At 44.1% G+C, this 27648-nt stretch overlaps 2 protein-coding genes across 8 annotated transcripts in view; one reads left to right on the top strand and one right to left on the bottom strand.

Annotated features, from left to right (window-relative positions):
* Nucleotides 1–2774, top strand: part of cog7 (component of oligomeric golgi complex 7) — a 63774-nt gene extending 61000 nt beyond the window's left edge. For all 7 annotated transcript variants that reach the window (XM_078558442.1, XM_078558443.1, XM_078558445.1 and 4 more), the window contains one exon: nucleotides 47–2774. In XM_078558442.1, the coding sequence (XP_078414568.1) occupies nucleotides 47–213 (167 nt within the window). In that variant the 3' untranslated portion in view covers nucleotides 214–2774. The remainder of the gene's footprint in view (nucleotides 1–46) is intronic.
* Nucleotides 2775–6766: 3992 nt separating this feature from the next.
* Nucleotides 6767–27329, bottom strand: LOC144690286 (epithelial sodium channel subunit beta-like). The gene is made up of 12 exons (XM_078557641.1): nucleotides 27010–27329; nucleotides 24962–25235; nucleotides 24490–24680; nucleotides 21891–21994; nucleotides 21053–21216; nucleotides 20215–20313; nucleotides 18530–18647; nucleotides 15689–15767; nucleotides 13909–13966; nucleotides 12457–12518; nucleotides 11525–11600; nucleotides 6767–7210 (listed from the first exon to the last, which is right to left on the bottom strand). Exons 1-12 carry the CDS (start codon nucleotides 27327–27329, stop codon nucleotides 6845–6847), a joined length of 1911 nt encoding a protein of 636 aa, XP_078413767.1. The 3' UTR covers nucleotides 6767–6844.
* Between the last annotated feature and the right edge of the window lie 319 nt (nucleotides 27330–27648).

The following is a 27648-nucleotide window of genomic DNA, read 5'->3' as shown; positions in this document are numbered from 1 at the left end:
TAAATTGCTCTTTCTTAAAGGAATGTTGCATTTCTTCTGTTCCCAGATTACCTCAGCAATGTCATGGATGCTCTTGGTTTACAGCCATCTCGGACTCTGCAACAGATTGTGATTGCCTTGAAAGCAAAACCTGAAGAGTTCAGGCAAGCAGCGAAGGGACTCCCCCGGAGACTGACCAGCACCATCACAGCCATGAGGAACATCCATTACTGACCCACAGTCCTGCTCACAGAACAATAGTGCAAATACACTGTTTAGTGACAAATCTGTGTTTCATCTGGTGGTTGAGGGCTGCCCTAATTCTGATCGGCTCTCGAACCAACTGATGAAAATGTTCAATTTTCCTGTTAAGATGCAACATCTTTGTACTGAAGATGTGCTCTTTTAGAAAGGTTTAAGTGGGGGTCTTCGGATGGTTTTCAGCCCTGAGCGTGTGTCCCAGGTTTGATCTCCCCTTGTGCTGAATAAACTGGGGTTGATGATTGGAATGCTGCAAGTTGCTCAGTATCCCTGGTTAGGGAGGGAAAAATTTAATAAGGCCTCCACTTTGACCAAGATCTAGAGACACCCAGCCCCCTCCCCCAAAGCTAGAAGCAATGTGTGCTTGGGAGGATGGAACCAGGATCAACATCAATGCCTGTTCATGCTTCCTATTCCGCTCACGTAATTGAAATTGACCCATTGAGCTTTCCCAGTACCTGACATGGAGTCAACACCTCCTAGAGCGGAGGGAATAATTGAACATTGGAGGTATGTTCTGGAGAGGAGGGAGTTTTGAGTAGTGCAGTGTAGCTGTTAAGATTCCATCTCACGCAGTAGTACTGCCTCCTCCCCGCCTGAGGCATCTTGCTCATTAAAAATTACTCCAGAGCAGACCCAAGAGGGGAAGGTACACAGGCTGGCTCATCCCACAGCCCTCTGCCTCCCCACTGAGACTGATCAATGGACCATGTTGACCAAGCAGAAGGGGATGATTCAACGCCCTCATCGGAACCATGGAGGAGCAGGCCTGCATGATTCTGTAATGAGTTGACTACAAAATTTAAGTGTTCATGGTTGAGGCTTGCATAGGCTGCAAGCATTTGTGATAATGTTTGGAATCCAGAAAAAATAATGGCTGCCTTTTGATAAAACAAGTGAACTGAGGATATAACGATCATTTGTTGTAACTGTGTGCTTCTTTGCACAGTGTGTGGGTGGAATATTGTATTTGCAAACAATTTGTATCTTAAGAATCTCTGTAACCATTTCCCCTCCATCTCAGTACTGATCTGTAAAATAATTTAAGGAGCTGGTGCAGCAGAGAAGAGGCACAAGATCGATCCTTGGGTTCTGAGAACAGAAGGAAAGGCTTTGGATTTTCTGCCTTGGATGGAAGTGATTGAAAAGGCAGCTTACAGAGGGATATAAGATGGTAAACTGTATATGACAGGGAAATGTAGAACACTGAACTGAACTATAAATGGGAGTGGGGTATTCAAACTGGGAGAAAGTAAATTCAGGACCAGTGGGTTGGGGGTGTCTGTGTGTTTCTGTATGTCTCTGGATTGGTTGGGGAAGTGTGGGTTGGGTGTGTGGGCATGTAGTGGGTGCCAGTGATGCCCACACTGGGTGGCACTGCTAGCAGATGGGCAGTAAGGAACTGGAAAGGGAGCTTTGTGTGTGTTTGTGTTTTTTGTTGAGGCACATGTCAGATCTGAGGAATGTGATTGCTTTTGTCACCCAGTATTGGCATTGCTGTGATCAAACATGGGATAATGCCCTGGTTCCTCAGTGTGAATTCCTGGTTTTTACTCCTGCAGAGGGAGAGCTGAGGAGGCCAGGCACTGATGGAAGGACATTCCAAAACATTTCAGTGTCAATGGATTAATTGTCAGCTGTGGCGCAGTGGGCATCATTCTCACTTCTGAATCAGAGGATTGTGGGATCAAGTCTCATCTTGGACTCTTGAGCATAAGGTTTACGCTGACACTCAAGTGCAGTATTGAGGGAGTGCTGTATTGTTGGAAGTGTCATCTTTAGTTAAATCTTATCTGTCCCCTTGGGTGGATGTAAAAGATCCCATTGCACTATATGAAGAACAGGACAGTTACCTCCAGTGTCCTGCCTTAACTAACATCATTTTGTGGGGAAAAATCAGATTGCTTTTCCCATACAACAAAAACAGAAAATGCTGGAAAAACTCAGCAGGTCTAACAGCATCTGTGGAGAGAAAAAGAGTTAACCTTTTGAGTGCGTATGACTTCTTCAGACTCTCCAATGTTTTTCTTATTGTCAGATTGCTGATAGTGGAAGCTTGTTGTGCACAAATTGACTACCACATTTCTTGGATTATAATATGCTCAAAGTACTTCACCGTCTGTGAAGTGCTTGAGATTGTCCTGAGGCCAAGAATTATGCTATATAAATGTAAGTTTGTTTCCTCTCCCATGTTGTGGGTTACCAGCTGCTTGAGTTGTAGACTCTATCATCATTAACTTTGGGTATTCTCACATCTTGACTGCTCAATTGTTTTTTCAACCAAAGAATCCTGACACTTATTCCTTAAGCTTTAACTGGTGCTTATGATTTATTCCTTCTGTCATCTCAGTCTGTGTCTCCACAGATCATTTAAGAAATTTTTGTTTCATGCAAAGTATCTCTCTCCCCTCTGCCGTCGATGTCAGTGCTACTGTCTGAATTTTAAAAAGCTGATGATTTGTAGACTCTTTCCAGATGGCAAATCTCTGGCTGCCCTGTGTATTTAATTGATTAAAATTCTTCTGAAATAAAAATACTGGTGATTTGATTTCCCTTGTACTTCAGATCTCCCATGAAAATATGTTGTCGATATAACTGACTCCTGGTTTCAGTGCCTGCTCCGAGCCACTGACACAAAAGTATGAGAGCTTGTTTTTAGTTGTCACTTCTCACATGTAGCCTCCAATCTCTGAATGAGAGTCTGATGGCTCTCTTACCCTTACACTTTCTCTTCCATGCTTACTCACTTTCCTTTGCATACTCCCATTTTCTGCACTGTATTTCTCCCATGCCCTAACGTTCACTCATTCCCTCATTTATTTACATTCTGCCTCACTGTGAAACATTCACACATATGGTTTGTTTCCCTAACTCACTCATTTGCTCTAATTCTGCATCTCCTTTACATACACTTTTCTCCCTTACTCTCAGCCTCTAGAGATCAGTACCTGAGATAAATATTCTTGCATTCTTTTCAGCTCTGCGTCCATAGCTGCCCATGGAGTGTTTGATGGGGCCAAGTACAGAGAGCTGGTGTTAGCTAGTCACTGCAAGAGCTAAAAACTGTGCCCCTATTTTCTATCTTTTTTTTAGACCTTCACCAAATTTTCTTTCCCATCTATCATGAAGCTCTAGCCTCCCAGCTGGTGTATATCCCTGGCATGCTCCGACACTAGGTTCATGCCTGATTCTGGGCAGTCTGTGGCAAAAGATTATGCAGTTGGCTGGGAAGTTGCACTAGTGCCTGATCCTGTGCTCAAGCATATCCATACACATAAATATTCCATAGAGTTTGCTGGAGAGAGATCAGGAGCTGGAACCTGGCTGTTTCTCTATTCTGCCTGCCCATGTTTACCATTTGAACTGGGCAGCTGACCTGGTCTGTATACTGCTGCTCATTGAGCAACACAGGAAACATTCTCACACTCGATACCTGAATAATGAATTGTTTTTCTCCCGATTACACATTTTGCCATTATCCCACATAGAATCATGCTGCAGAGAAATATGCCATTTGGCCCATTGTGCCTGCACAAGCTCTTTGAAAGACCTACTGTATCTAATAAGTCCCACATTCCTTTTGAAGTATTTATCCATTTCTAAATGTAAAAACAAAAATACTTGGAAAAACTCAGCAGGTCCGGCAGCACCCGCGGAGAGGAGCAAAGCGTTGACTGTGCTCTTCTCCGCGGGTGCTGCCGGACCTGCTGAGTTTTTCCAGGTATTTTTGTTTTTGATTTCCAGCACCGCAGTTTTTTGCTTTTCTCTTTTAAATGTCACTGTTAATACTGTTTTCACTGTGTTTTCAGGCTATGCATTCCAGATTATAACCACTTGCTGCATAATTTTTAAAAAATCATCTCTCCAGGTTCTTTTGCAAATTATATTAAACCTGTTTCCTCAAGTTACTAATCCTGCTGCGAGTTGAAACAATTGTAAACATGTCGTACAGCCTGCTGTCATTTCAAACCCAATTTAGTTGCAAGCAGTTCTTTAGAGACTTGCAGGCAGGCTCCTGTGAAAACGTCTCTTTGGACAACAGATAAGCAATCATAGACAATTGGAAGGGCTTTCTATGCACATTGATAATTACACCTTTCTTCCTCTTGCATAACCCCACTGTCAGTTCACAGACAGAACCGTCTCGCATCTGTTGCAAAGGCTTTGTGTCTGAGTCCTGGCCAGTTAGATCCTGGTCAAACCTGTACTTCAGTGCATTTCAGTTACTGTAGGTTGTGTGTTTTGGTTGGGTAAGGGTGGAGAAGACATATTTTCACCTTTTTAATTAAGCCATCTCTTTCAGGTTGAACAACTGCAAGAGAGAAACTGTCAGCAGTGGAAGCGCAGGTAATTGGTTCCCTATCTATCAGTTGAGTTCCAACTAATCAACACAACTCCAAGAGCAGCTAATGCCACTACAGGAGTGGTGGGCTAAGTTACCACCTCCCGTGTGCCAACTTCTGATTATTCTTAATTCATTGTCAGAATGTGGACACCTTGGGCAAGGCCAGAATTTCTTGCCCATCCTGAGTTGGTATGAGAAGATGATGATTTGATGCAACAAAAGTACCTTTTTATTCTATTTCTTACCTGTGCAGTTCCTGCCTTGGGGAGTGTTTGTTCAGATAGTGTAGGTGGAGCTCTATTCTGTATCTAATCCGCATTTAATTTGTAAAGTGGGTAATTGTCCTATTTCCTAGCAGTGATTTCCTTCATTTTAATTTAAAATTTTACATTCTAATGAATTTGTTTTAAGGTAAACGATTTTATTATGAGTTTCTTGGATGTGAGAGTTGATGTTATCTTCTACCCTGTCCTCACTACAAGCAAGGTCATTATTAATCATCTCGCGCTCTGTCCTAGGTCCGAAGCATTCACAATTCAATGTTCAATGTTCTGCTACAATATAATGGCATTCTGTAGTTTTCCATAAACATCAAGAAAAAAAAAATGGTTAAGGCCTTGTTTCCAATCCTGGAAGATGGGATGGGGAGAGGTTAAGACGGGGAGATGGTGGGGATGGGGCAACAGGTTTCTGCTGAAAGTTAGGTCCCATCGCACTCTGACTCTGGTTTGTCCCCAACCTTAAAAGTGGAGCTTCTTTAATTCACAGTTTTCCCCCTTGTCTACTGAAGGTGCAGACCCTTGATCAGGTGTGGTGCCACAGAATATAATCTGTTACTTTGCTGATGCATCTGTTAAATATTGGCCTAGACTGTGTTGACTCAATGTTTGACAGTGATAGGATGCAAGGTAGCCGTTTTCCTGATATTCTCTTCCCCCACACTACACAAGTGTGTGCACACACTCTTACAGGAGTGGCTGCTTGATGGTCATTGGGCTGGTTTCCTTCCCCATCCTTGGGCATCCTAAAGGCAATTGTAGCATCTCTTACACTGGCTGAGATCAGCTAATTTAGCATAAACCAGGGATTGAAGCTGTTACAATTTCATTGACCTGATTTATAGCATTCTTTTGATGTTGCACTTCAGATTTGTATTTGTTTTTGAGATCTGCACTGCAATTATCAGTTACCCCCAAGAATGTTGCTGAGTGGACATGAGAGTTAACCAGGATTGGACTTCCAAATAGATCAATGCAGATTGAATTGGTAGGATCTCTTCACTAAAGGGAATTTGTCAACCAGTTTGGATCTTTATGGTAATCTGGCACTCTTCACACTCACTTTCCCTGGTGCCAGCCCACTAATTACCATATTCAGCTAAATTCAACTTCCCATGTTGGGATTTGAACTCCAGAATTAAACCCACTGATTATTTCTGGTAATGCCCATGGTTGTTTTGGTTTCCCCCAAACTTGTGGCTGAGAGAAGTTTCTGGAAGGTTGATACCCACGAGATGCACACTGCTCATACTCTCTGGAATACTAATTTATTTCCATCTTTTTCAATAGCATGTTTTTTTAACAAATATATTTTTATTTTCTCAAAGCAAGTGATTTTTAACAAACCCTTATTTTTAAAATTAGCTTTGCTAAATTCAATCCATCACATTTGAAGCATATTAGTGACTAAACATTTCAAATTATGGTGGGTAGAATTCTTGCCCCTGAGTCAGAAGATTGTGGATTCAATTCCCACTCCAGAGGCCTGAACCCATAATCCAGACTGATTTTCCCCAGGGAACACTGCACTGTTGGAGTTGTCGTCTTTCAGATGAGAGGTTAAATCTAGGCTCTGGCAGCCCTCTCAGGTGGACATAATACATTCCATAGTACTCTTCCAATTAGAGCAGGGTGTTCTCCCCAGTTTCCTAGCCAATATTTATTCCTTAACCAACATCATCAAAACAGATTACCTGGTTATTTATCTTGGTGTTGTTTGTGGGATCTTGCTTTGTTTTAAATGGCTTCTGTATTTCCTAAAACACAACAGTGACTGCACTTCAAAAGTACTTCATTGTGAAGCAATTTGGGACACCCTGAGGTCATGAATAATGCAAATTCTTTGCATGATTGGGAATGCATATTTTTTGGGAGATGAGCTCAATGGATTGTGCTATCCAGGTACCAGTATATATGAGGGAGCAGTGATGATTTTTCTTGAGCCTATTGGAAATGTCACCACCAACAGCTGCTCAAAATATCAATTCTCACCATTATCCCAAGTTATGGTCTGCTGGTGAATTGGGTGGATCCGAAATGAGTCATACTGAGGAGGGGGTGTCCCTGGGATCACCAGGGCACACGGCCTTTCTATACGGTCTTCAGCCTGGTCTGGTTGGAATCCAGCATTGGTATGGTCTTCGGTTGACTGGGCTATGGTTGGTGGTGGGTCAGAGTCCTGCACCCGAGCTCGACGGGACTTGCGCTCTGCATACCACTTCACCACCTTGATAACAGTGATCCACAGGCAGTCAATCAGGATCTCGATTAGCTCAATGATACAGAGAATGGAGCCACCCATCCAGAATCCAAACTGACCACCTAGTTTGGAAGGGAGCCAATCGATCTGGAAAAGAGTCGGAGAACCATCAGGAAACGGTTTCTCTTGCAATATAAATGTATACAAGAGCATAGGAAACATGAGGTGACAGAGTGGTAATATCACTGGGCTGGTAATCCAGAGACCCAGGCTACAGCGGATACAAATCCCACCAGGATAGTTGGTGGAATTTATATTTAATTAATTAATCTGGATTTTAAAACTAGTTCCGCTAATGGTGACCATGAAACTGTCATCGATTGTCATAAAAACCCATCTGGTCCCATCTTTTAGGGTGGAAATCTGCTGTCCTTACCTGGTCTGCCCTAAACATAGCTCCAGACTCACAGCAATGTGGTTGACTCTTAAATGCCCTCTAAAATGGCACTCAGTTCACCAAACTGCTACAGAAAAGTCAAAAAGAAATAAAACCAGACAGGCTGCCCGGCATATCAACCCTCCAAAGTCCTCCTTCTTAACATCTGGGGGCTTGTGCCAAAATTGGGAGAGCTGTCCTACAGACTAGTCAAGCAACAGCCTGACACAGTTATATTCACAGAATTATAATATATAGACAATGTCCCAGACATTGGAGATATCATTACCAACCCTGGTTATGTCCTGTCCCAACAGCAGAACAGACCTTACAAAGGCAACATCACAGTGGTATAGAGTTGGGAGGGGCATACGAATTAGGAGCAGGAGTAGGCCACTCAAGCCTGCTCTGTCATTCAATAAGATCATGGCTGATCTGAATGTAACCTCAACCCCACATTCCTGCCTACCCCGATAACCTTTCACCTCCTTGTTAATCAAGAATCTATCTAGCACTGCCTTAAACATATTCAAAGACTTTGTTTCCACCACCTTTTGAAGGAGAGAGTTCCAAAGACACTCAATCCTCAGAAAAAATTTCTCCTCACCTGTCTTAAATGAGTGACCCCTTATTTTTAAACAATGACCCCTAGTTCTATATTCTGCCACAAGAGGAAACATCCTCTCCACATCCACCCTTTCAAGACCCCTCAGGATCTTAAAGGTTTCAATTAATCCGCCTCTTACTCTTCTAAATTCCAGTGGATACAAGCCTAACCTGTCCAGCTTTTCCTCATAGGACAACCTGCCCATTCCTGGTATTATTTAGTAAACCTCTGAACTGCATCTAATGCGTTTACATCTTTCTTTAAAAAGGAGTCCATTACTGTACACAATGCTCCAGATATGGTCGCACCAGTGCCCTGTACAACTGAAGCATAACCTCCCTACTTTTGTAATCAATTCTCCTCACTATAAATGATAACATTCTATCAGCTTTCCTAATTACTTGCTGTACTTGCATACTAACTTTTTGTGATTCATACACTGGGAGACCCTGATCCCTCTGAATCTCAGAGCTCTGCAATCTCTCACCATTTAGATAATAAGCTTTTTTACCCTTTCTGCCAAAATGAGGAATTCCACATTTGCCCACATTATACTCCATTTGCCAGATCTTTACCCACTCGCTTAACATATCTATGTCACTTTGTTGTCTCCTTACGTCCTCTTCACAATTTACTTTCCTATCTATTTTTGTGTCATCAGCAAATTTAGCCACCATTCCTTCAGCCCCTTCACCCAAGTCGTTTACATAAATTGTAAAAAGTTGAGGCCCCAGCACTGATCCCTATGGCACACCACTCATGATGCCCTGGGAGTCCTCAACGTTGACTCCAGACTCCTTGAAGTCTAATGACACCAGGTCAAACATGGGCAAGGAAACCTCCTGCTGATTACCATGCACTGCCCTCCTGCCCCCCTCAGCTGATGAATCAGCACTCCTCCATGTTGAACTTCAATTGAAAGAAGCACTGACTCAAAATGTACTCTGGTGAGGGACTTCAATGTCCATCACCAAGACTAGCTTGGTAGAACCACTATTGATCAAGAAAGTCCTAAAGGGCATAGCTGCTAGACTGGCCTGCAGCAGGTGGAAAGGGAACCAACAAAAGGAAAAAACCTACTAGACGTGGTCCTCGCCAATCTACCTGTTGCGAATGCACCTGTCCATGATATTATTAGCAGGAGTGACCAGCACACAGTCTTTATGAAGACGAAGCCCCGCCTTCACATTGAGGATACCCTAATAATTGAGTTGTGAGGCACTACCACTGTGCTAAATGGGATAGATTTAGAACAAATTTAGCAGATCTCCTGGGCATCCACGAGGTGCTGTGGGTCATCAGCAGCAGCTGAACTGTACGCAACCACAATCTGCAACTACATGGCCCAGCATATATCTCCACTCTATCATTACCATCAAGCTGGGGGATCAACCCTGGTTCAATGAACAGTGCAAACAGCATGCCAGAAACATACCTAAAAATCATGTCAACCTTTTGCAGCTACAACACAGGACCAATTACACGTCAAACAGAGCAGCAGTTGATAGACATAGCTAAGTGATTCCACAACAAATGGATCAGATCTAAGCTCTGCAGTCCTGCCACAACCAATCGTGAATGTTGGTGGACAATTAAACAATTAATCATAGCAGGAGGTTCCACAAATATCCCCATCCCCAATGATGGGGGAGCCCAGCACATCAGTGCAAAAGACAAGGCTGAAGCATTCGCAACAATCTTCAGCCAGAAGTGCTGAGCGGATGATCCATCTTAGCCTCCTCTCAAGGCCTCCAGCATCACAGATGCCAGTCTTCAGCTAATTCGATTAACTGCGTGATATTAAGAAATGGATGAGAGCACTGGATACTACAAAGGCAATAGGCTCAGACAATATTCCAACAGTAGTACTGAAGACTTGTGCTCCAGAACTAGCCACACCTGTAGCCAGCACAGAGACAACGCTGGCATCTACCCGACAATGTGGAAAGTTGCCCAGGTATGCCCTGTCCATAAAAGCAGAGCCAATTATCATCCTATCAGCCAACTCTCGATCATCAGTAAAGTGATGGAAGGTGTCATTGACAGTTCTATCAAGCAGCACTGACACAGCAATAACGTGCTCACTGACGCTCGATTTGGGTTCTTCCAGGGCCACTTGGCCCCTAAAGTTGTTACAGATTTGGTCTAAACATGGAGGAAAGAGCTGGATTCAAGTGGGAAGATTGACCGCGCTTGACCTCAAGGCAGCATTTGACCGAGCGTGACATCAAGGAGCCCCAGCAAAACTGGAGTCAATGGGAATTGGGGGATGGGGGGAAACTCTCCACTGAGTTGGAGCCATACCTAGCACAAAGGAAGATGACTGGAGGCCAATCATCTCAGTCCCAGGACACCACTGCAGGAATTCCTCAGGGTAATGACCTAGGCCCAACCATCTTCAGCTGCTTCATCAATGACCTTCCCTCCATCATAAAGTCTAAAGTCGGGATGTTCACCGATGATTGCACAATGTTCAGCACCATCCGTGACTCCTCAAATACTGAAGCAGTCCGTGTCCCTATTCAGCAAGACCTGGACAACATTCAAGCTTGGGCTGTTAAGCGGCAAGTAAAATTCGTGGCACACAAGTGTCAGGCAATGACCATCTCCAACAAGAGAGAATCTAACCATCTCCCTTTGACATTCAATAGCATTATTATCCTCCACTATCAACATCCTGGGGCTAACGCTGACCAAAAATTGGACCAGCCATATAAATACTGGAACTACAGGAGCAGGCTCTAAGGGCTGAATGGTCTACGCCTGCTCCTATTTCTTATGTTCTAAGAGCAGGTCAGAGGTTGAGAATTCTGTGGGGAGTAACTCACTCCTGACTTCCTAAAGCCTGTCCACCATCTACAAGTCACAAGTCAGAAGTGTGATGGAATACTCTCCACTTCCCTGGATGAGTGCAGCTCCAACAACACTCACGAAGCTCAACACTATCCAGGACAAAGCAGCCTGCTTGAATAGCACTCTATCCACCACCCTAAATATTGACCCCTCCACCACTAACGCACAGCTGCAGCAGTGCGTGCCATCATAAGATGCACTGCAGCAACTCTTCAAGCCTCCTTTGACAGCACCTTCCAAACCCGTGACCCCTACCACCTAGAAGGACAAGGGCAGCATGGGAACACCACCACCTGAAACCATTTGGAACATCAAGTCACACCCCGTGTACAATCTCCCCTATTGTGGACATGGACACTACCAACACATTGAACAGTAAATTTCCTTCCATACCCAAGTAAAAGTGAACTATTCACTCCAGCCCGGTACTGTGCAATCCCATGGTGTGACAGCGTCTGATACTGTGCACCCTGCGTGTGCCTCAGCTGCAAAGGATCTGTGGAGCCCACTAATACTTTTGGGGAAATGTAGTTTGAAGAGGTCGATGTGCATCGTAGAAACTTACTGTCAGGGCAGGGTCCTCCTGTATCGTCCTGTAATTAATCTCTTGGAAGTAAAGGTTTAATTTCAAGATGTTTGTCCTGTAAAATATTTAAAGTCATGATTAAATGTTTCAGGTTTATTCTCAGATATATTCTGCTCATTTGCATACAGCAGTATTTGTACTCATCTCAATGTTCCAGCATATCTTTCCAGTTCTCTTATTTTCATTTTCCCATCTCTAATTTTAAAGATTATTATGGACTCGTCCTGTAGACCACCCACCACCCACCACCACCACCACCCAGAGGAAATAGTTTCTCTTTATCTACCTATTGAATCCTTTAATTTTTAAAAATACGTCAGTTGGATCATCCCTCAATCTTCCAAACTCAAGGGAATGTTGTAAGATGTTGTGTGTAATCAGTAGGTCTCCTGAAGAGGTTCTGAGTCTTATATAGTTTAACAATAATTGCTTTATTAACTACTGGTAACTATTTACCTGTATATAAGGTTTAAACTTGGAGCTGTCTCTATGCTTGCTTCTACACACGTCTCTGTCCAGTACAAGACTGCTCTGTAGACTCGGGCCATGTGGTCATGTATGCCTTTACATCACAGTGTAGTCGGTACTGTACTCAGTCCCACATTAACCTTTTCTATGCCAGACCCTTATACTACAGGGAATACCTTGGCTGACAAACTTTGATACTGTCCTGCAAAATGCCTTGAAACATTTTTCTACATTAATGATGCTTTATAAATGCAAATTATTTTCATAAACCTTAATCTGTACATCAGACAATGTATTCCCTACTGTGTCTGCTGCTCACAGCCCGTAGACAGATTACCAGTATAGAGTGTTGGAAAGCTCAGAAGTCCTCCCCAAAATCCTTCAAATACATTTTAGGATCTGTGGGCATGGACCCTGATACTTGGCTAACCCCAGGAACTCACCTGTTTACGGTAACAGCAGCTGAGGAATCCCTCTCGTATGACAAAATGTGGTAAATCCAGTCCTAAATTTTAGATTAAAAAAGGATTTTAGATACTTTTATTGATGGGTTTCAGTAGCAAACCTCCAGTTGATCATCAGATTTACCCAGTGAGTAGCTGAGTCATAAAAACCAGGACCTCCCAGTTTTCATCTGTGGGCTGCACTGAGATGGCTTACCTCAGCCAGGAGGACAGAATTAGATAACCTTGCATTAAGGAAGAGTCCAATCAGCCAAGGTTAATGCCCTCAGTCATTAATACATTCCAAAGAGCTTGCTGTGCACAAATTGGCTGTTGTACTTCCCACATTACAACAGTGATTGCACTTCAAAAGTATTTTGATCATACAGCATATTGGGATGTCTGGAGATCATGAAAGGCTCTTTATTCTTGTTTGCTTGGACAGTTTATAGGTGGTTACTCTCAGGCCAGCTGACCAGGGTCTGAAAGAATGAAGCGGCAAGTGGACATAGCTAGGCTGAGGTGTAACTGCCGCATCCTGGAACTAAAATTCATAGTCAATACAATAGGTAGGCACCCTGCACACTTACATTCTTTTGAAAATTAAAAAAATGTTAGTGGATTGCTCCAGGTATGGCTCAATCATAATCCGGACATAGCGTATAATTCTTTAAACCATAGAGGTTTTCTGCATAGAAGGAGGCAATTTGGCCTATTGTATCAATGCTAGATCTTTGCTGTATCAATCTAACATTAATCCCTATGGCCTGCTGTTTCCCCATAGCCCTGTATCAATCCCAATTTACTTCCACTGCCTGTTTCTCATCCCATAGCCATGCATCTTACTCTGATTCAAATATTTATCTTATTTTAATTAAGACACAATTGTCCCTGCCTCTGCCCCAACCATACTCTGTGGCAAAACGTTCCATGCTCTAACAATCCCCTGTATAAGTAAATTTCTCCAGACCTCTCCCCTCACTCTCAGTAATAATTTAAAATTTAAGTTAGAATCCTTCTTTTTGATGTGAAATTGCTGAGATACCTTCTTCCCTGTCCTCCGTCCCCAAGATGTGTAGTTATGGTGGTCTCATTCGCACCGTTCCTTTCCCAGGTGACCATGTACAAGCCTGGATATTGGGTTGGGATCACAGACAAGCCCTGTCCTGTCTCAGCCAACTGCTCCCCCTCCGAGCAACTGTCGGGAATAGGAAACCTGGCTGATTTCACCCTTCTCTCGCAGCCCAAGGACAATGAGGTCAATTATCACTTATAGCCCCCTTCCCAGCTGGTATCAGCACACATGTGAGGTGAATGGTGCAGGGAAGGAGACTCTACGTGGGCTGCTCCTGTTTTTGAATAACTCCATTACCACACATGTGCAATTCCCATCTGAGCCACTGGGGGAGCTAAGCAGATATTGTTCAATTTGTACTGGAAGTTTGGGCCTACCTCCGAGGATTCAGATGGCCAATCTGCCATAGAGACGGTCAGTCTGTGCTGGGTCTCACTGTAGGAAAACAAGATACTTGAGTAAGTTACTCCGAACAAATCCCATCTGTCTTTATATCTCAGTTATTTTCATAGTTTCTTTGTTAACATCTCTTATTCTTTCTTTCTCCTCCCCATTGTTCATCTGACTCTCTCTCTGCCTCTTTCATTTATCCTCAATTTCTTTCTTCTCTTCCATCCCTTCACTCAATCTCTCTTCTCTCATTTTCTCAACTCTTTCATTCATCTTTTCTCACTCACTTCTTTGGTTTTTCTGTCTCATTCTTGCTTATTTTTTCCTCCTCTTTTCCATTTGTGCTCATCAAACCTCTAGTAACATCCCAAAACACATTGACTTCATAATCCTTCCGATTTACAAGCTGATCTACTGCCTTGCTCTCCGTTCCCTCAAACTGCCCTTTATTCCAACATGTACTCTCTCCCAGTGACACTGGACCCTATTCCCCTTGATAGGAGCCCCATTCTCATAGCTGTGCTGCCAACTTACATATGAACATACAAATTAGGAGCATGAGTAGGCCACTCGGCCCCCCTAGCCTGCTCTGCCATTCAATAAAATCATGGCTGATTTGATTGCAACCTCAACCTCTCATTCCCACCTACCCCTGATAACCTTTCACCCCCTTGCTTAACAAGAATCTATCTACTTCTGCCTTAAAAATATGCCTCCACCACCTTTTCAGGAAGAGAGTTCCAAAGACTCACAACCCTCTGAGAGAAAAGAATTCTCATCTCTGTCCTAAGTGGGCAACCCCTTCTTTTGAAACAGTAACCCCGACTTCTAGATTCTCCCACAAGAGGAAACATCTTTTCCACATTTACCCTGTCAAGACCCCTCAGGATGATATATGTTTCAATCAAGTCGCTTCTTACTCTTCTGAACTCCAGTGGATACAAGCCTAGCCTGTCTAACCTTTCCTCATAAGACAACCCACCCATTCCAGGTATTAATCTAGTAAACCTTCTCTGAATTGCTTCCGATGTATTTACATCCTTCCTGAAATAAAGAGACCAATACTGTACACAACTTAGCTGAGATTAGTGCAGCACAACCTATAGCTAGAAGCTGGAACCTTGCTGTTGTGTGTCACTCAGTACCAATACTAGATTCACCACTCTGAGCTCTGGGAAGACCACAGCCAGTGCTGTTTTTAATGGTCTCAGTGGGGCAATTAAAGATTACTCAGTGTGCTTGTGCACTATGGGTCCAAAAACCTTTGATCTTGTTGCGCATGAGTTTGGGGGAAATGGGAATCCACTATACTGCTGACCCCTCTTCTGAGCCCCCATCCCTCCCTCGAGTGGCAGGGCTCATCTGTTTTACATATTTTGGGGAGGCATCATGTGGCTGCATCATGGGCACCCATTGTGGGGGCGGTGTGTGGGAGCAGTGGAAAAATGGGATCTGGTTACACACTTGAGGTTTGATAATGGTATCCTCCACCCTACCACAAGGAAAAACAGTTTCATTCTCTAACAGCAATTTTTATAATGGGGTTTATCTGAAAAATTGAGCAGCACCAATTGCAGGATCTCACAGTCCCTGATCAAGGACAAGAGAGGTTGTCAGGGAATGGGGTGGGGGGCAGAGAGTGACCAGTACCTTGAATGTGCTCCAGGAGTAGAGACAAATTGAGGAGGCAGCGCAAGGGGGTGGGGGGAAGGGCCCCAATGGCTTCCCTGGACTAAATGTTTGAGAATTGAGCAGTACAGTACTCACTTGCAGGGTTGCTTGCAGCTCTCCAGGCACTCTGAATGATGTGCTTCTATCTGCTGCTTCAGGTGGTAGTAACAGTAACCTAGTGGATATAAAACAGTGGACATTAGAACTATAGCACAGGAGGAGGCCATTCAGCCCTAGATCTGCAACTCACATGACCAACTCTAGTCCTATTTCCCTGACTTTTTACCACAGTGTGCTATATTTCTCTCCCTTGAGAGTTTATCTAATTCCCCTTCTGAGAATGAATTCCATAATCTTATAACTCTGTGAAAAATTTCCTTCTCTCCTCCCACTGTATACTACTAGTCCTAATCCTGTCCTTAAGACCCTTTTAGTGATCCATTCATAAGTGAAAATAATTTCTCAGTATTGCAATATTGGCATCCATCCTTATCGACACAGATAACAGAGAACAGAGAGTAGGAATAAACGGAATATTTTCGGGTTTGCGGGCTGTAACGAGTAGGGTACCACAAGGATCAGTGCAGGAGCCTCAGCTACTCACAATCTACCATCAATGACTTAGATGGGGCAACCAGGTGTAATGTACCCAAGTTTTCTGATGATGATACAAAGTTAGGTGGGAAAGTGGTCACAATGGGATATAGGCAGGCTAAGTAAGTGGGCAATTACAACGCAAATGGAATATAATCTGGGGAAGTGTGAAGTTATCCACTTTGGAAGGAAAAATAGAAAAGCGGTATATTTTTTAAAATGACGAGAGACTGAAAATGTTGGTATCAGAAGGACCTGGATGTCCTTGCATACAAATCACAGAAAGTTAACACGCAGGTACAGAAAGCAATTAGGAAAGCAAATAGTCTTTAATACAAAGTGGTTGGAGTACAAGAGTAAAGAAATCTGACTACAATTATTTTACTACAATGAGAACACCTGGAGACAAATGCATATAGTTCTGGTCTCCTTATTCAAAGAAGGATACATTTGCCTTGAAGGAGTAAAACAAAGTTTTACTAGACGGATTCTAATGATGAGGGGATATTTCTATGATGAAAGATTTTTTATTATTAATTCACAGGATGTGGGCTTCGCTGGCTGGGCTGACCATTCCTAATTGCTCTTGAGAAGGTGGTGGTGAGCTGCCTTCTTGAACCACTGCAGCCCATGTGGTATAGGTACACCCACAGTGCTTTTACGGAGGGAGAACCAGGATTTTGACCCAGTGACAGTGAAGGAACAGCGATGTATTTCTAAGTCAGGTTGGTGAGTGGCTTGGAGGGGAACTTCCAGGTGGTGATGTTCCCATGTGTCTGCTGCCCTTGTCCTTCCAGAGGTAGCGGTTGTGAGTTTGGAAGGTGCTGTCTAAGGAGCCTTGGTGAGTTCCTGCAGTGCATCTTGTAGATGGTATACACTGCTGTCACTGTGCTCGATGGTGGAGGGAGTGAATGTTTGTGGAAGGGGTGCCAATCAAGTGGGCTGCTTTGTCCTGGTTGGTGTCAAACTTCTTGAGTGTTGTTGGAGCTACACTCATCCAGGCAAATGGAGAGTATTCCATCACACTCCTGACTTGTGCGTTGTAGATGGTGGAAAGGCTTTGGGGTGTCAGGAGGTGAGTTAACTTGCTGCAGGATTCCTAGCCTCTGACCTGCTTTTGTAGCCACAGTGTTTATATGGCTAGTTCAGTTTCTGGTCAATGGTAACCCCAGGATGTTGATAGTGGGGGATTCAGCGATGGTAATGCCATTGAATGTCATGGGGCAATGATTAGATTCTCTCTTGTTGAAGATGGTCATTGCCTGGCACTTGTGTGGCACGAATGTTACTTGCCACTTGTCAGCCCAAGCCTGGATATTGTCCAGGTCTTGCTGTATTTGGACATGGACTGCTTCAGTATCTAAGGAGTCACGAATGGTGCTGAACATTGTACAATCATCAGCGAACATCCCCACCTCTGACCTTACGATGGAAGAAAGGTCATTGATTGAATAAACTAGGCCTATATATTCCCTAGCATTTAGAAAAATAAGAGGTGATCTAATTGAAACATAAAATGCCTAAGGCACTTGACAGGATAGACACCAGGAGGATTTTCTGAGGAGTCAAGAACTAGGGGTCACAGTCTCAGAATAGGTGTCAGCCATTTAGGACCGAGATGTAGAGAAATTCTCCACATATAGGGTGGTGAATCTTTGGAATTCTCTATCCTAGGGGGCTGTTCATGCTCAGTCAGTAAGTCTATTCAAGACAAAGGATGATAAGGTTTTGGATCTTAAGGGAATCAAGGAATATGGGGATTGTGTAGGAAGGTGGAATTAAAGTCGATCAATCATGATTTTGGTGAATTGAGAAGCAGGTTTAAAAGAGCGAATAGCCTACACCTGCTCATGTTTCTTATGTTCTTATTTACATGAACCAGCCATTGGGACCACATTAATTCACAGTCTATATTCAGTGCATGATCCTGTCAGATTAATACACTGTCTGCATGAAATGGGACCCTTTTGGTTCAATACAGTCTCAATATTTGGAGGTGGGACCATGTTAGTTTAATACAGTCTCTATATTCAGAGACAGAACCCTATTGGCTTAATACACTCTCTATATTCGATGACGGGATCCTGTCAGTTTAAGACACTCTGCGTTCAGAGATGGAATCAATGTTTCCTCTAACTTTTGTTTGCTTTGCACAGCTGGAACTGTGCATTCTCATTAATATTGACACGCGGCCGCGTGTCCATGCATCTTAAAGGGAGCATTTCTTGTACGCAGCCTGCTTGTTCCCTGCATGGCAAGTTCCCAATTGCTGCGCGGTTACCCATCCGCAAAGCTTAGGCAAAACTTTGCACAGGATCCTGTCAGTTTAAGTCACTGATTTACCCCAGTTCGGATTGTCCTTGTTGTTACAGTAATATGCCCCTTCTGGTAAAGGGTAGTCATGATGTCCACACCCACAAAACTTCACCATGTGATCCTGCAGACAGGAGTGCAGACAGGTCTGAGGATAGAATACAGCCATAACATTAGAGAAATCAACATTGTAGAGGCTTCATTCCCAGACTAAATAAATTTACTACAGCTTACTGACCTCCCAATGAAGGTGCACAATCTTAATCCCAATAAACCAAACCCCTTCCTATTCACTCCCATTGTACAGAATCCAAATATAGCAAACCCCTTCCAATGAGAGCCACTGCCTGTGGAGCCTCATACCCCAGTAGGAGCCAGTGCCTGTGGAACCTATACCCCATTGTGAACCAGTGTCTGTGGAATCCCTACCCCAGTTAAAGCCAGTGCCTGTGGAACCCCAATCCAGAAAGACTAGCCTCAAATTGAAATCCAGTTGTAAATGAGGTTTCGCCTTGAAGGGGTTTGGTTTTGTGAAAGGGAAATCGTGTTCAACTAATTTATTTAGAATTCTTTGAGTTAGTAACGAGCAAGGTGGATAAAGGGGAACCTAAAAATGAGTTGTACTTGGAACTCCAAAAGGCATTTGATAAGGTGCCACATCAAACGTTATTACACAAAATAAGAACACATGATGGAGGGGGTAACATATTAACATGGATAAAAGATTGATTAGCTAACAAGAAGCAGAGAGCAGGGATAAGTGTGTCATTTTCAGGTTGGCAAGCTGTAACCAGTGGAGTGCCACGGGGATCAGTGCTGGGGCTTCAACTATTTACAATCTATATCAATAACTTGGATGAACAGAGCAAATGTGAGGTAGTTAAATTTGTTGAAGACACCAAGATAAGTAGGCAAACACCTGTAAGTTGTCAAGAGGAGGCAAAGAGTCTACAAAGGCATATAAATTGGTTAAGTGAGTGGGCAAAAATTTGGCAGATGGAGTATAATGTGGGAAAATGTAAACTAGCCACTTTGGCAGGAAGACTAGAAAGGCAGTATACTATTTAAATAGAGAGAGATTGCAGAGCTTGGTGGTACAGCGAGATCTGGGTGTCCTGGTACATGAATCATAAAAAGCTAGCATGCAGATACAGCAAGTGATTAGGGAGGCAAATGAAATATTGGCATTTCTTGCAACAGTAATGGAATATAAAAGTAGGGAAGTTTTACTGCAGCTGTACAGTGCATTTTGCGACCACATCTGGAATACTGTGTACAATTTTGGTCTCCTTATTTGAAAAAGGATATAATTGACCAGGATTACGTTTCCTCTTGTGGGGTCGTTTAGAACTAGGGGACACAGTTTAAGAATAAGAGGTCTCCCTTTTAAGACGGAGATGAGGATAAACTTTTTCTCTCAGAGGGTCATTAGTATGTGGAATTCCCTTCCCTGGAAATCAGTGGAGGCTGGGTCATTGAATTTAATCAAGGCTGAATTAGATAGAGCTTTGATAGACAGGGTTATGGGTCATGGGTTATGGGGGGGGGCAGGCAGGAAGGTGGAGTTGAGACCACAGCTGGATTAGCCATGATCTTATTGAATGGCAGAATAGGCTTAAAGGGCCGAATGGCCTATTTCTGCTCTTATGTTCCTATGGAGGGAGAGGAAAAGATGGAAAAAGAGACAGGACCGTCTGATTTAAGGGCTAAAGTACCTGCATTGTATAGGTGGTATTGTAAAGAGTCTTCACATCCACATCTGAACCATCAAATGTACAGTGACTGTAGGAACCACCCAGACGCGCTATTTCATCCTGGCCAGAGACAGAAGACATACGAGCACTTAAGAATGATAAATTTGCATTTATATAGCACCTTTCATGACCTCAGGATGCCCTGCAGCACTTTACAGTCAGTGAAGTGCTTTTGAATTTAGTCGCCGTTGTAATGTAGGAAAACTAACAGCCACTTTACACACAGGATAACGCCAGAAACAGAAATATGATAATAACCAGGTCATCCATTTTAGTGATGTTTGGAGAGGGATAAATATTGACCAGGACACCAGCAAAAACTCCCTTGCTCTTTTCAAAGAGTGCTATGGGATCTTTTATGTCTACTTGAGAGGTAGGCCTTGGTTCAATGTCTCATCCAAATGGTGACATTTCTGACAGTGCAGCACTGACTACACTAAAGTGCAGCCTGGATTATGTGCTTAAGTCTCTGGAGGTAAGGTCTTCTATTCTTCTATCACTGAGTGAAAGGGATTATGGATAAACCCAATGGCTCAGAGGGTAGGGTACCACCCACTGTGGTACTGAGTCAAACAAGCTAAGGAAGATCCTGGCCTCTGCTGAGTTGGTGGTCATCAGCTGGACAAATGTTCCAATCAAGAAACCAAAATGGAGGGGCTGAGAGCTGTAAAAAGGATCATCTCACCTCCGCCTCACATCAGGTGTCTGGTTTGTATCTCAACTCAGTTCCTAGGGTGAAAGAGAGGAGCCCTGCCCTTTGCTCCCACAATCTGCCTTGCAATGCCAACTGTACACCTACCACAAATATGCCAATGGAGGTCTCTGTGCCAGGCATGGCATACAGGCCCAGATCCTGGAGAAACGGGTAGGTGTTCTGCTGGTGCAGCATGACCCTGGCTCCAGCTGCAATGGAGAGAAAGGGGTTGTAATCCTCCTGAGAGATATCCAGCACCAGCTTCAGCCCTGCACACAATGACCAACAATCAGTTTAAGACAGATCCCCTCAGCTGTATCACTAGGAAGACTGAAAGAACATTTATCTCTATGTATACACTAACACTGAGTAAAAAATGCATTTTGTTCATTCTCAGGGTCTGGGTATCACTGACAAGGCTGGCATTTATTACCCATCCCTAGTTACCCTAAGACAATGTTTGATGTGACTGAGTTACTTGATGAGCCACTTCAGAGGCAGTTAAGAGTTAGCCATGTTGATGTGGCCCAAACTAGGTAAGGATGGTAGATTTTTCCTGGGCCTCTCAATTGAACATTGCCACTTGATTTGGCAGTTGAGAGAGAGAGATGGACAGGGTGGAGGGAGGAAAGAGACAAACAGAGAGCAAGAGGCAGAGGTGGCAAGAAATAGAGAGAGGTCGATAGAGAGATAAACAGTGGCAGAGAGAGATAGGAGAAAAAGGGAGAGAGAGGCAGATGCATACACAAATACACAAAATGTGCAGGTATTTCTGAAGGAAAAGTTAAGGATGATTTTAAAAATATGAAGAGAGACTGGACACACTGAAGACTTGGGGCTGTCACTGGTGAATTATGGGATTGTTCCATTCATGCAATTAAAGTGAAACTTTGGTTTTAAGAAATTATAGCTGACTGGCACAAAAATACAAGGAAAATTGTACCAAACCCTGCACCCGGATTGGATGTCACCAGTGCCTCGCTCTCCGAACCCCAGTTGAAGATGTAACAATTGCCGTAAGTTGGATGCATCAATAGTGTGAAGTTCCTGAAAGACAAGAAAGCCATTTTATTCTCATCCTCTTCCAGCATCCTTGACACTTGCTGTGCTCAGTTCTTATTGGACATGCTGCTTTTTATTCCCCCTTTGGCTCAATGACCAACCAGGCGCTGGATACCATTCTGGTCTCCATTGTGTTGGCTGACAGCAGCTGAGAGGACAGTGGGGTAATCACATTTGAGATCAATATCCTAGAGTTAGAGAGGCTCAGTCAGAGGGGAGTCCTTCCTCTCTGCGCTCTGCTCAAGCAGCAACAGAATTCCACCCCATTGAATCATCAATTCCAAACCATGAGGTACTGGTGCTAGCTCCTTAACTGGAGCTATGTGTCAATTATAGTCACTTGGGTGAGGTATTTGACTTAACCATAGAGCTGCACCTAAAGGAATGCAAGCCCACAGGACAGAATCTGGGGAGATTATCAAGAGGAAATATCCTTCTTCCAAGATTTGGGCACCTCACATCTTTATCCTTATTCTATCATGATTGGGATGGCAAGGTCAGCATTTATCACCCAACCCTTTGAGAAGGTGGTGGTGAACTTGCTGTAGTCCATGAGGTGTTGGTACACCAACAACGCTGTTAGGAAGGGTTTTGACCCAGCAACAATGAAGGAACAGCGATATAGTTCCAAATCAGGATGGTGTGTGCTTTGGAGGGAACTTGAAGATGGTGGCAGTGGCGGATCTACCATGAAACAAACTGTGTGGTGGCACAGGACCAATAAACAACAGGGGGCCCAAAATGCAGGACAAATCTGACAAATAAATTGCAACCTGCCAACGAAAAAGCAAAATCACCTTTGCTGCATAATGCATGCGCAAGGGAGCAATAGTCTAAATCGACATTTACTTGTTTCCTTTGCAAAGATAGACAGTGGAATGTGAGCTGGGCATGTCTAAGATTGCCATTTTTTGTGTTGCAAAAGGTTTCTAGGTGTGTGTTTGTGCACACACGGTTGGATCTTCGTGGGTGCAGCACGTGGCCTAGGGCTGGGGGAGGGGGAGTAATGTCACAGGGTGAGAAAGGGCATGAGTGCCACATGAGCACCGCAGCCATTGGGCGTTTGCAGAGCGCGAGCGGGAAATGGTTGCCACCGCTCCTCAGCTTCACAACAACACTTTGCCACACTTGGTCTTGTAACCCCCTTCCCTCCCCCCAAGGCCCCAGACCCCCCCTTCCTGCCCTCAAGGCTCCAGGACCTCCCTTCACCCCCCTCCCACACCCGCAAGGCCCTGTGACCCCCCCTCCCCCACCAAGGCCCCAGGACCCCCCTCACCGTGCCCCGCCCAAAAGCCATGGACCCCCTCCCACCACAAGGTCCTGGGACACCCTCCCCGCACCCCACTGACAAGATGGGACCCAGACAACAAAGTCCAGAGCCACCAACATACTGAGCAGCCACTCAGCTGAAGTAGAAAAGGAGGTGGACACTTCTTGACAGGTTAGTTAGACCTAAACAGTTAATAATCCACTAACAACTCCTTTTAAAACATTTTTTGGTGGTTGTTACTTCCCCAACATTTAAACTCCCATGCTCGGGTTTGTTTTTTAATGAATGGACCGGAGTGAAAGCCCTGGACATTGCCCGGTCATGGGGTTGTCACAGAGCACTGGAGGAGGCCATTCAGCCCTTCCATTGCTGCTCTCCGAAAGAGCAATTGAGTTGTCGGGACTCACACCGTCTCTTCCATGTGCACTATTCATCTGCATTTTACAAAGAACACTTTTAATAATCGCACAGTGTGTGTGTGTGGGGCTTATTTTGTTGAATTATGATTATCTTGTATTTGGCAACAATTTGATCTGGTTTATCAGGGATTAGAAAATCCACAATAAAAATGTTACCACATAGTGAAAAATCAGCTTTTTCTTTCTGTGTCTTTAAAAACAGTCCTACTTTGCGCAAGCAAAAAGGATTGAATATTCTTTCCCTGATGGCTTGCATCTGCGATATGTTAAAGTATTGCAGCTATTAGCCTCTCCTAAATGTAAATGCTGAGTTGTCATGGTAAATATGCTGTAATGTTTGCAAAGAATGAAAAATGGGAGGGGGAAAATAAGAGAGAATTTTCTTTTTCTTGGCTGGGCCCTGAGTGGGGGGGGCGGGGGCTGAAAATGAAGCTGTGCACAGGGCTCCACTAGCTCTAACTCTGCCACTGGGCAGTGGTGTTTCCTTGCATCAGCTGCCCTTGTCCTTCTAGAGGTTGTGGGTTTGGAAGGTGCGGTACAAAGATCTTTGGCAAGTTGCTTCTGTCTATTTTGTAGATGGTACACACTGCAGCTACTGGTGGTGGAGGTCTGGATGTTTAGCCTTTATGAATTTGGATAATAACTGATCCCATCAGACAAATGGTGCAAATCTGGTTGGAAGACCATCGCACCCTGTTTGGATAAAACAATTAGGTCTGTGGCCGTCTTGCAGCACGAGGCTCTTAGAAATGAAGCTCCCTTCCAGTGCAGGAGGCAATCTAAGAACTTACTCAAGGTTACAGGGCTGCCCACCGAAAACACAGGCCAGGATGAAATCCTCGCCCTGCTCGCCCATCATCTTGCGGTCTGACTGAGGCATGTTGGACAGGATGCTCATGTAGTGCAGGGAGTACCACTCACTCATTGCCTCCAGAACTGTGCTGAAGTTTCTGTATATACAGCTTGACCTGTCATGATTGCACTAGGAGGAAAACAGAAAGAAGGTGTCACACTCACTGTGCACAATGCACTCATTGTACCTACACATTACATGTTGCGTGCTGACACTGTACAAGCACTGTACCTACTAACTTGATTAACACCACACCCACTGTACCCACCGATAATACACTGACTGCTTGAAACACTGCAAAACACACCCAAATGCACTTAATGTGTGCAGATATGTATACACATACAGACATGCATGTGCATGGCCACACACATACATGCATACACAAAAACTGTACTGCCTTTACTCACCAGTTGCAGTGACACCTTGTAGGTCCCTGTCCATGGCTGGTTCCACGTTGCTGAGTGGGTTTGGCTTTGATCTGATCCCAGGACATGTAGCACAGTCTCTTCCCCCTGGTCACTCTTCTCGATGATCACTAGTGACGCCACCTTACTCCAGTTTGTCTGTGATAGTGGAAGGTCCTCTGGAATTGTTCCGTTCTGGTTGTATATGTAAATACGTTCCAATGCAAGTTTGGCAAACTTGTCCAAATGCTGCAGTAACTGCTTAGATCTTGTGTACCTGAACAGGGAACATACTGTGTGAAAACCAAGAACCAAGAGATCCTTCCCTAGAAAGGAACTGCAGGCCACTTAATCCCTCGAGTTTGTTCCACCATTCAATGACAATATGGCTCATCTATGATCTAACTCCATAGACTATGCCCCATATCCCTTAATATCTTTGGTTAGCAAAAATCTATCGATCACAATTTTAAAATTAACAATTGATCAAGTGTCAATTGCTGTTTGTGGAAGTGAGTTCCAAACATTTGCTACCCTTATGTAGAAATGTTTCTTAATTCCCTGAAAGGTTTGGCTTTAATTTTTAGGCAATGTCCCCTAATCCTAGACTCCCCAGCTAGTGGAAATAATTTCTCTTTATCTACCCTTTCTGTTTCCCTTAATATCTTAAAAATGTCAGTCAAATCACCACTTAACCTTCTATATTCCAGGGACTTTAACCCTAGTTTGTGTAATTTCTCCTTGTGATTTAACCCTTGAAGTCCAAGTATGATTCTGGTAGATCTACACTGCACTCCCTCCAAGGCCTATATATCCTTCCTAAGGTTCGATTCACAGAATTGCTCTCAGTAATCCAGCTGTGGTCTAACCAGGGCTTTGTATAATTGAAGCATTAGTGCTGTCTCTTTCTCTCCCGAAGGCAGTGATTCTGGCTGGGGGAAAATGGCAACAAACCTTCAGGATTATTGAGCAGGGGAGGTTATTCAGCCCCTCAAACTTGTTCCACCTTATCATTAGATAACAGCTGACCTGTTACTCCATTTACCTGCCTCAGCTTCTTAGAAGGTATGTTGATGGAGTAGAGAGGGAGAAACTGTCAGAGGTTTGGTACCCAGAGGACTCAGACTTTAGATAATTTGCAAAAAATAAAAAAGGACAAGGTGAGAATTTCTTGATGCAATGCTTGTAACGATGGAATGCACTTCCTGAAAGTGTGATAGAAACAAATTCACTGATCACTTTCAATGTGAAATTGGATAAATCTGTGAAAAGGGTAAAGATTTTGGCTGTAGGGAAAGAGTAGGTGTGTGGGACTAATGAGATAAATCTTCCAATGAAGCCTCACAGGGGCGATGGCCCGAATGACCTGTATTCTTGATATCTTTACTCAACAAAAATCTATTCATCTCAGTCTTTAGTTCTAATTGTCCTCCAGCCTCCACTGCCCTTTGGGGGAAAGAATTCTGAATTTTGATACCATTCCACTGTGGAGAAGTGTTTCCTGATTTCATTCCCGAATGGCCTGACTTTAATTTCGCCAATTTACCCAAGTGCCAAGTCTTCACAGTCTAGACAGACTGATAATTGGTGCAGGTTTGAGATCACCAGAAGACTTGATGCTGTTCTTACTCGGTATCCATTCGGGTGTGTTTTTCACTGGGAGTTTATGGATCATGATCAGGAAGCAGGAATCTTGCCTGATTTCCTTCCCTGGCCCACGGGCACAGCCCATTGGCAATGCCAGTCACTGCCACACTGCTGAGATCAGCTCTCTCAACACTGGGTGGGCGACAAGCACTGGAAACCGTCTGCATTGTTCTGGCCAGCACCTTCCCATCTTGTACCTCTGGCAGGAGTGCGAATCAGAAAATCAGACATAGGATTTTCTGGGTTGGGAAAGTGCCTAGGTCGAAATTCCTGGTGCACCCTCCAGACAGGTGACACTCCCTGTCAGAGGATAAAGCTCCAGATTTATGAGCCTTTCAGGAAGGAGGGAGGGCTGGGTGCAGAGGGAAAGCCCCAAGTGAAATATTTCAACAGCACAGCTTTACCTGAAAGGGTTTGTGTTGCAGACGGTGACAGCAGGGAAGTTCATCGCTCTGAAGCCAGTCCGCAGGTTCATACTGACCTCCCAGGCCAGGTAACTCTGGATCAGGATCCCCCACTGCCAACAGACCAGCCCCGTGAACACCAGAGTCAGAATGAACCACACCATCCGCTTCTTGGGCCCTTCAGTTACAATGCGCTTGGGTCCGTGTGTGTTGGTGTTCTCACAATACCAAACCAGGAGCTTGGTGTAGGTGTAACCTGGTCCTTTCTGCAGCCGGTGCAGAGCGCGGGTGAAATATTGCCGCACCTTCAGACAAACCATCCTGCTTGGCACAGTGGGAAAGATCAGTTTGTACAGCACTTTATCACAGTTCCAATGCTTCACTTTATGCACACTCACTGTAACCCAGCCAGTAACCTCCTTGCATGTCAGTCGTGGTTTAATGTTAGCATTCTTACCTCACCAACAGGATGAAGCGTGTGTTTAAAAGACTTGAGCACATAATCCAAACTGATATTCCTAAACTAATGTGACTACACCATTCCCTCCCAGTAGCCCGTTTTCAATCCCAAACTATAGTAGTCCCACTAGCTGCACTGTCTCCATCGCCCTGTATCAATCTGACACTAATCCCACTGCC

Source organism: Cetorhinus maximus, chromosome 15 (assembly GCF_964194155.1).
Source record: "Cetorhinus maximus chromosome 15, sCetMax3.hap1.1, whole genome shotgun sequence".
In the NCBI taxonomy this organism is placed as follows: Eukaryota; Metazoa; Chordata; class Chondrichthyes; order Lamniformes; family Cetorhinidae; genus Cetorhinus; species Cetorhinus maximus.
This window is presented reverse-complemented; position numbering and strand designations above follow the sequence as displayed.

Coding starts and splice junctions, on each gene's coding strand:
- LOC144690286 (XM_078557641.1), bottom strand. CDS start 27,329: ATGGTTTGTCTGAAGGTGCGGCAATATTTCACCCGCGCTCTGCACCGG. Junction 13,967..15,688: donor AGCTGCAAGCAACCCTGCAA/GTGAGTACTGTA, acceptor GTTTTCCTACAG/TGAGACCCAGCACAGACTGA. Junction 11,601..12,456: donor GCTGCTGTTACCGTAAACAG/GTGAGTTCCTGG, acceptor AATATTTTACAG/GACAAACATCTTGAAATTAA.